Raw genomic sequence first — 9866 nt, 5'->3', positions numbered from 1 at the left:
TTCCCCAAGGTAGAGAGGTCAATTACTAGGGGGCATAGGTTTAATGTGTAAGGGGCAAGGTTTAGAGTAGATGTACGAGGCAAGTTTTTTACGCAGAGGGTAGTGGGTGCCTGGAACTCGCTGCCGGAGGAGGTGGTGGAAGCAGGGACGATAGTGACATTTAAGGGGCGTCTTGACAAATACATGAATAGGATGGGAATAGAGGGATACGGACCCAGGAAGTGTAGAAGATTGTAGTTTAGTCGGGCAGCATGGTCGGCACGGGCTTGGAGGGCCGAAGGGCCTGTTCCTGTGCTGTACTTTTCTTTGTTCTTTGATGCAGTAGGTCCAACCCGGGAATAACGTCTCCCAATCCTTCTTTTCTCGTTGGACTGGACACACTGGGGATCATATCAAAGAACCTGTGCTCTATTCACATCCCAGTCCATATTCCTATCGTTAAGTGAAGCCTCCATTCTATATGATCTGAGGTCTGGCAGCATCTGGAGGGAGAGAAAAGAGCTAACGTTTCGAGTCCATTGCTTTGCCAAAGAGTCATCGGACTCGAAACGTTCGCTCTTTTCTCTCCTACAGACGCTGCCGGACTTGCTGAGATTCTCCAGCATTTTCTCTTTGGTTTCAGATTCCAGCATCCGCAGTAATTTATATTATAAATGATGTGTAGTTTTGGACACTCTTTAACCTCCCTGTAATTGTCTTCATCATTGTTTCACAAGACCATGGGACAAAGGGGCAGAAGTCGGCCGTTCGGCCCATCGAGTCTGCTCCGCCATTCAGTGAGATGATGAATGGTCTGAGATAATAATCCTCAACTCCAGTTTCACACCTTCTCCCCATCACCCTCGATTCCCTGACTGATTAACAATCTGTCTCTCAGACATGAATATACTTAACGGCCCAGCCTCGACAGTAAAGAAATCCGCAGATTGACTTCTCTGAGAGAATAAATTCCTCCTCATCTCTGTCTTAAACCAAATTGTTCCCTCTGGTCCTGGACTCTCCCACTCAGGGAAACAACCTCTCAGCATCGACCCTGTCAACCCCCTGAGAATCCGATCAGTCTCAATAAGGTTCAACTCTCATTCTGCTGAACTCTTTCCTACTCATTTGCTAACTTTGTTCATCCTGTTTTTCTTCCTATTTTCAGGATTTTTCCATTACTGGAAACTGGGCACTGGTTGTCCTGCCCGAGGCTCAATGCAAGGACAACTCATTCTCCTCACCTTCCTGCTCCTTCTCCAACCTCCAGCAGCTCCTGGGTAAGAACATCCTTCATGGACTCTGGACAGAACGGGCGGGGAGCAAAAGCATGAGATATGGTTCAGGTTGCAAATGGATTCTTTCCCAATCCGGGCTCTCCCTCACTTCAGGTTGCATTTGGATTTGATTTATTGTCCCGTGTACTGAGGTACAGTGAAAAGTATTGTTCTGTCTACAGTCCAGACAGATCGCTCCATACATGAAAAACACAGGACATACGATAAATACACAATGTAAATACATAGACACAGACATCGGGTGAAGCATGCAGAGTGCAGTACTGCTCAGTAGAGAAGGTGTGTGAAGAGATCAGTTCAGTCCATAAGAGGGTCATTTAGGAGTCTGGTAACAGTGGGGAAGAAGCTGTTTTTGAGTCTGTTCGTGCGTGTTCTCAGACTTCTGTATCTCCTGCCCGATGGAAGAAGTTGGAAGAGTGAGTAAGCCGGGTGGGAGGGGTCTTCGATTTATAAGTTTGCAGATGATATGGCTGTGGTGGGACGTATCTCAAACAATGACGAATCAGACTACAGGAGGGAGATAAATCACTTGGTTGCATGGTGTACCGAAAACAACCTCTCTCTAATTGTCGGCAAGACCAAGGAACTGATCATCGACTTCAGGAAGCGCAGCACGACACACACTCCCGTCTGCGTCAATGGCTCTGAAGTGGAGATGGTCGATAGCTTTAAGTTCCTGGGGGTCAGCATCACCAACAGTCTGTCCTGGTCCACTCACGTTGATGCAACAGCCAAGAAAGCCCAACAACGTCTCGACTTCCTACGGAAGCTAAAGAAATTTGGCGTGTCTGCATCGACTCTCACAAACTTCTCCAGATGTGCGATAGAGAGCATCCTATCCAGCTGCACCACAGCTGGTATGGCAACTGCTCGGCCCAAGATCGCAAGAAACTGCAGAGTGTGGTGAACTCAGCCCGACGCATCACACAAGCTTGCCACCCTCCCATTGATTCTGTCTACACCTCCCGCTGCCTCAGGAAGGCAGACAGCATTCTCAGAGACCCCTCCCACCCAGGCATTGCCTTCTTCCAGACCCTCCCATCAGGCAGAAGGTACAGAAGTCTGAAGACCCGCACATCCAGACACAGGAACAGCTTTGTTGTGTTCTGCTTCTTCATGTAGCATAAGTTGCTTCCTTGATGTCTCCTCTGACAAAGGAAGGTTCAGACTTGGCGATAGGTTTAACACATTTATTGAACAGTTAACAATTCTTCGACTCTCCTGCTGATCTTGCTCTAGTAACTCAGTCTAACTAACCAGTCTGCTCTAAGCCATGCGGTGGGTGTGATGCTTCTGATCTGCCCCTGTCTCTCTGAGTGTCGCCTGTGGAAAGAGACAGAGCATGTGTGCCCTGTCCTTTTATATGGGTTGCCCCCTTGTGGTAGTGTCACCTCTGGGTGTCTTGACTGCCCATTGGTCGTGTCCTATTCTATGTGTTCATTAGCTGTAGTGTATTTGCATTAATCCCTTGTGTATTTACAGTGATGCATATCAGCACAAGCTTCTTCCCCACAGCTACAAGACTCCTCAATGACTCCCCCTCGGACTGATCAGTTCCCTGTAAGAACACTATTCACGACGCCCTATGCTGCTCTTGTTTGGCCCCTTGTTCCGCACTGTAACCAATCAGTGTTTGTCGATGTACCATTTGTCAATGTTCTCTGTCGATTATTCTTTTGTCCACTATGTACGTACTGTGTACGTTCCCTCGGCCGCAGAAACATACTTTTCACTGCACTTCAGTACATGTGATAATCAATCAATCAATCTTTGATTATGCTGCCCCGCTTTCCCCAGGCAGCGGGGGGGTGGAGACAGAGTCAGTGGATGGGAGGCGATCTGCGTTGTGTTAACCACTCTTGTATTGTGTGTCCCACAGGGATTGGTGTGACCGCTCCGTGCAGTTGTCCCGGGTGGAGGTGGTGTCGCCCAGGGAGCAGCGGCGGGTTCTCTGCGCCAGTGTTTATCACTACAACCTGGATGGATGGAGCTTGGACCAGGACCAGATGCGCAGAATCTATGGAGGAGACTCGGGATTCACCAAATACCAGAGTCAGTCTGGACCGTCTGCTGTCTGCTTCATCCACAAGTGAGAAAGCAACACACCCCCACCCTCACCCCCCACCCTCACCCCCACCCCCACCCCCACCCCCACCCCCACCCCCACCCCCACCCTCACCCCCACCCTCACCCCCACCCCCACCCTCACCCCCACCCCCACCCCCACCCTCACCCCCACCCCCACCCTCACCCCCACCCTCACCCTCACCCTCACCCTCACCCTCACCCTCACCCCCACTCCCACTCCCACCCTCACCCCCACCCCCACCCCCACCCCCACCCCATCCTACCCCCCACCCCATCCTGCCCCCCACCCCCACCCTCACTCCCACCCTCACTCCCACCCTCACCCTCACTCCCACCCCCACACCCACCCCCACACCCACCCCCACCCTCACCCCCACCCTCACCCCCACCCTCACCCCCACTCCCACCCCCACCCTCACCCCCACCCCCACCCCCACCCTCACCCCACCCCCATCCTACCCCCCACCCCATCCTGCCCCCCCACCCCCACCCTCACTCCCACCCTCACTCCCACCCTCACCCTCACTCCCACCCCCCACACCCACCCTCACCCCCACCCTCACCCCCACCCCCACCCTCACACCACCCCCATCCCTACCCTCACCCCACCCCCACCCCTACCCTCACCCCACCCCCATCCTCACCCCCACCCTCACCCTCACCCCCACCCCCACCCTCACCCTCACCCCCACTCCCACCCTCACCCTCACCCCCACTCCCACCCTCACCCTCACCCTCACCCCCACCCCCACCCCCACCCCCACCCCCACCCTCACCCCACCCCCATCCTACCCCCCACCCCATCCTGCCCCCCCACCCCCACCCTCACTCCCACCCTCACTCCCACCCTCACCCTCACTCCCACCCCCACACCCACCCTCACCCCCACCCTCACCCCCACCCCCACCCTCACACCACCCCCATCCCTACCCTCACCCCACCCCCACCCCTACCCTCACCCCACCCCCATCCTCACCCCCACCCCCACCCCCACCCCCACCCCCACCCTCACCCCCACCCCCACCCTCACCCCCACTCTCTCCCCCACCCCATCCTACCCCCCCACCCCATCCTACCCCCCACCCCCACTCCCACTCCCACTCCCACCCCCACTCCCACCCCCACCCTCACCCCCCACCCTCACTCCCACCCCTCATCCTCACTCCCACCCTCACTCCCACCCCCTCATCCTCACTCCCACCCTCACCCTCACCCTCACCCTCACCCCCACCATCTTCCCCCACCCTCTTCCCCCACACCCACCCCCACCGAAGTTACTGTGATAAGCCCCTAGTCGCCACATTCCGCCGCCTGTTCGGGGAGGCTGGTACGGGAATTGAACCGTGCTGCTGGCCTGCCTTGGTCTGCTTTGAAAGGCAGCGATTTAGCCCTGTGCTAAACAGCCCCTGTGATGGTCGGCGCGTAGAAAAAGAGTGCCCCCATGGCAGAGGCCCGTCCGCGGATCAGTGGGCCCCGATCTGATAGCATAGTGGTAGCATTGTGGATAGCACAATTGCTTCACAGCTCCAGGGTCCCAGATTCGATTCCGGCTTGGGTCACTGTCTGTGCGGAGTCTGCATGTTCTCCCCGTGTGTGCGTGGGTTTCCTCCGGGTGCTCCGGTTTCCTCCCACAGTCCAAAGATGTGCAGGTTAGGTGGATTGGCCATGATAAATTGCCCTTAATGTCCAAAATTGCCCTTAGTGCTGGGTGGTGTTACTGGGTTATGGGGATAGGGTGGAGGTGTTGACCTTGGGTAGGGTGCTCTTTCCAAGAGCCGGTGCAGACTCGATGGGCCGAATGGCCTCCTTCTGCACTGTAAATTCTGTGATCGCAGGCCAGGCCATTGTGGGGGCACCCCCCCGTCCCCCCGGGCCCCGGAGCCTGCTCGCCCCCCCCCCCCCCCCCCCCCCCCGCTCGCGCCGCCAGGTCTCGCCGGTCAGGGACCTGGTTCAATTTATGCCGGCGGGACCTGGCGTAGAAGCAGCGGGACCTCGGCCCATCGTGGGCCAGAGAATCGCCGGGGGGGCCCGCGGACCAGATACTGCGAGGCCTGGATAGAGTGGACGTGGAGAGGATGTTTCCACTTGTAGGAAAAACTAGAAGCAGAGGACACAATCTCAGACTAAAGGGACGATCCTTTAAAACCGAGATGAGGAGGAATTTCTTCAGCCAGAGGGTGGTGAATCTGTGGAACTCTTTGCCGCAGAAGGCTGTGGAGGCCAAATCACTGAGTGTCTTTAAGACAGAGAGAGATAGGCTCTTGATCAATAAGGAGATCAGGGGTTACGGGGAGAAGGCAGGAGAATGGGGAGGAGAAAATATCAGCCATGATTGAATGGCGGAGCGGACTCGATGGGCCGAGTGGCCTAATTCTGCTCCTGTGTCTTATGGTCTTAAATATATTAACTGACTTTGTCTCCACAGCATTTCTGTGTTGAGAATTCAACAGTTTCACCTCCGTCTGGGTGAAGAAGTTTCTCCTCATCTCAGTGTTGAATAACCTGCCCTGTATCTGAGAGTGACCCCTTGTCCAGCCCCCCGCCCCCCCCCCCGCCTCCCCAGAGCAAACAGCATCCCTGTACCCTGCCCCCCCCCAGCCAGAGTAAACAGCATCCCTGTATCCAGCCCCCCCCCCGCCTCCCCAGAGCAAACAGCATCCCTGTATCCAGCCCCCCCCCAGCCAGAGCAAACACCATCCCTGTACCCTGCCCCCCCCCCCAGCCAGAGCAAACAGCATCCCTGTATCCCCCCCCCCCCCCAGCCAGAGTAAACAGCATCCCTGTATCCAGCCCCCCCCCCCCCAGCCAGAGCAAACACCATCCCTGTATCCCCCCCCCGGCCAGAGTACAGCATCCTGTATCCCCCCCCCCCCCCCCCCGGCCAGAGTAAACAGCATCCCTGTATCCCCCCCCCGGCCAGAGTACAGCTTCCCTGTATCCCCCCCCCCCCCCCCCCCGGCCAGAGTAAACAGCATCCCTGTATCCAGCCCCCGCCCCCCAGCCGGAGCAAACACCATCCCTGTATCCCCCCCCCACCCGGCCAGAACAAACACCATCCCTGTATCCAGCCCCCCCCCCAGCCAGAACAAACACCATCCCTGTATCCAGCCCCCCCCCCCAGCCAGAACAAACACCATCCCTGTATCCAGCCCCCCCCCCCCCAGCCGGAGCAAACACCATCCCTGTATCCAGCCCCCCCCCCAGCCGGAGCAAACACCATCCCTGTATCCCCCCCCCCCCCCCGGCCAGAGTAAACAGCATCCCTGTATCCAGCCCCCCGGCCAAAGCAAACACCATCCCTGTATCCAGCCCCCCCCCCCCAGCCGGGCAAATACCATCCCTGTATCCCCCCCCACCCGGCCAGAACAAACACCATCCCTGTATCCAGCCCCCCCCCCCAGCCAGAACAAACACCATCCCTGTATCCAGCCCCCCCCCCAGCCGGAGCAAACACCATCCCTGTATCCAGCCCCCCCCCCCAGCCAGAACAAACACCATCCCTGTATCCCCCCCCCCCCCCCCCAACCCGGCCAGAACAAACACCATCCCTGTATCCAGCCCCCCCCCCCAGCCAGAACAAACACCATCCCTGTATCCAGCCCCCCCCCCCCAGCCAGAACAAACACCATCCCTGTATCCAGCCCCCCCCCCAGCCAGAACAAACACCATCCCTGTATCCAGCCCCCCCCCCCCCAGCCAGAACAAACACCATCCCTGTATCCAGCGCCCCCCCCCAGCCGGAGCAAACACCATCCCTGTATCCGCCCCCCCCCCCCCCACCCGGCCAGAACAAACACCATCCCTGTATCCCCCCCCCCCCCCCCCCCCACCCGGCCAGAACAAACACCATCCCTGTATCCAGCCTGTCCAACTCTGTCAGAACGATAAATGTTTCAATCAGATTTCCTCTCATCCTGCTAAACTCCAGTGAATTCAGCCCAGTCGTCCCAATCTCTCCTCATACAGCAACCCTGCCGTCCCAGAATCAGTTTGGTAAACATTCTCCACACTCCCTCTCTGTCAAGTGTATCCTTTCTTAGGGAAGGAGACAAAAGCTGTTCACAATACTCCGGGAGTGAGCTCTCCGGGAGTGGGCTCCCCAAGGCCCTGTACAGCTCAGTCACACATCCCTGCTGGACTCAAATCCTCTCGCAGTCAAGGCCTTCGTGCCATTCTCGCAGTCAAGGCCTTCGTGCCATTTCCCTCCGACCCTGAGTTTTGGGGACTTTCAGTCCCATTAGTTTTCCAACCCTATATTTTTATTAATTCGCCTTTTATTCGATTCCTCTTCCTCACTCGACCATTTGTTCCACTGTTTCTGTGAAGTTATTTGTCTCGTCCCCGGTGAAGACGGAACCACAGTATTTGTTCAATTTTGCTGCCAATTCCTTTTTCTCAATTATAAACTTTCCTGTTTCGGATATACTTATTAAAGCTTTTATGGTCTGATTTAATGTCACTTACAAGTTTACTCTCAGTGTCCAGTTTTCCCTCATAAACAATCTCTTGCTCCTTTGCTGAATTCAGAACTGTTTCCAACCCTCCAGCTTGCTGTCCTTATCAGGCCACTTCCTGAGATTCCTCTTCAGATCAAATCCTCTCCTCAATTTATTTTGGAAGTCATGGTTGGGTTGCTTTTCTTGCTGTGTTTTTGTGGCAGAACGAGGCCATTCGGCCCATCGAGCCTGCACCAGCCCTTGGAAAGAGCACCCTACTTAAGCCCACGCCTCCACCCTCTCCCTGTAACCCAGTAACCCCCCCCAACCTTTTTGGACACTAAGGGCAATTTATCACGGCCAATCCACCTAACCTGCACATCTTTGGACTGTGGGAGGAAACCGGAGCACCCGAAGGAAACCCACGCACACATGGGGAGGACGTGCAGACTCCACACAGACAGTGACCCAGCGGGGAATCGAAACTGGGACCCTGTAGCTGTGAAGCAACAGTGCTAACCACTGTGCTACCGTGCTGCTCACTTTTATAAGCTCAATTTACAGAATATTAGAGAGCATTTGCAGATGGGGAACTCAAATCACGCATCACATCAATACCTGTCAGAAGCAATCGATTCATCACGTCCTGAACATCGGCAGGCTTCAAAACTGGATGGAAAAATATTTGTTTGTTCTGTCTGTGGGGAAAAAAATGTAAACATCATTGTGACTGGACAAGGCCCGAAAGAAATACACACACACACACTTGAGTGAGAGTGTTCCAGAGACTGACTGTTGTAAGAGCTTTAACCTGTTTCCTGGGCAGTCTCTCAGCTTCAAGTGGAGCACTTGTTTTGGGAGTCTTCTGTCGGCCATGCGGGCAATGTGGCACGGCCCATCGCAGCTGGCCGAGAGTGACCAGTGCCTCGAGACTGGGGATATTGGTCTGGGAGAGGACGCTCACGTTGGTACGTCCATTCTGCCGGTGGATTTGCAGGAATTTGCGGAGGCAACGTTGGTGATGTCTCTCAGGGATTGGAAGTGTCTGCTGTACATTGTCCATGTTTCTGATAGATATTGGGCAGCACGGTAACACAGTGGTTAGCACTGTCTCCAGGGTCCCGGGTTCGATTCCCCGCTGGGTCACTGTCTGTGCATAGTCTGCACGTTCTCCCCGTGTCTGCGTGGGTTTCCTCCGGGTGCTCCGGTTTCCTCCCACAAGTCCCGAAAGATGTGCTGTTAGGTGAATTGGACATTCTGAATTCTCCCTCTGTGTACCCGAACAGGCGCCGGAATGTGGGGACTAAGGGATTTTCACAGTAACCTCATTGCAGTGTCAATGTGAGCCTACTTGTGACAATAAATATTATTACAGGAGAGCAGGTCCACGGCTGCTCGGAGCTTGGTGCCGGGTTTGAGGTCTCGGTTTTCGAACACTCTGTTCTTCAGGAGTCTGGAGACTGCACTGGAGTCAATTTTATCGTCAATGTCAGCATGCACCGAGAGGAGGCTCCAGAGGTCTGGGAAATGCCACAATGTCTACGGGCTCAATATGCATCTTCATGGCTGGGGAGCAGTTTGTTTTATTTGATTTAAATTTATTGTCACGTGTACTGAGGTACAGTGAAAAGTATTGTTCTGTCTACAGTCCAGACAGATCGCTCCACACATGAAAAAAAACATAGGACATAAATACACAATGTAAATACATAGACATAGACATCGGGTGAAGCATACAGGGTGTAGTGTTAATGAGGTCAGTCCATAAGAGGGTCAGTTAGGAGTCTGGTGACAGTGGGGAAGAAGCTGTTTTTGAGTCTGTTCGTGCGTGTTCTCAGACTTCTGTATCTCCTGCCTGATGGAAGAAGTTGGAAGAGTGAGTAAGCCGGGTGGGAGGGGTCTTTGATTATACTGCCCGCTTTCCCCAGGCAGCGGGAGGTGTAGATGGAGTCAATGGACGGGAGGCAGGTTCGTGTGATGGACTGGGCGGTGTTCACGACTCTCTGAAGTTTCTTGCGGTCCTGGGCCGAGCAGTTGCCATACCAGGCTGTGATGCAGCCTGATA

The 9866-nt window shown here is 55.2% G+C and overlaps 1 protein-coding gene across 1 annotated transcript in view; it reads left to right on the top strand.

Moving 5' to 3' along the window:
• Nucleotides 1–1154: 1154 nt before the first annotated feature.
• sspo (SCO-spondin) overlaps nucleotides 1155–9866 on the top strand; it is a 1206999-nt gene continuing 1198287 nt past the window's right edge. The window contains 2 exon segments of the mRNA XM_072468611.1: nucleotides 1155–1259; nucleotides 3157–3366. Coding sequence (XP_072324712.1) covers nucleotides 1198–1259; nucleotides 3157–3366 — 272 coding nt within the window. The 5' untranslated portion in view covers nucleotides 1155–1197.

Source organism: Scyliorhinus torazame, chromosome 11, assembly GCF_047496885.1.
Source record: "Scyliorhinus torazame isolate Kashiwa2021f chromosome 11, sScyTor2.1, whole genome shotgun sequence".
In the NCBI taxonomy this organism is placed as follows: Eukaryota; Metazoa; Chordata; class Chondrichthyes; order Carcharhiniformes; family Scyliorhinidae; genus Scyliorhinus; species Scyliorhinus torazame.
Note: the sequence above shows the minus strand (reverse complement) of the source record. Positions and strands in the feature narration are given on the sequence as shown.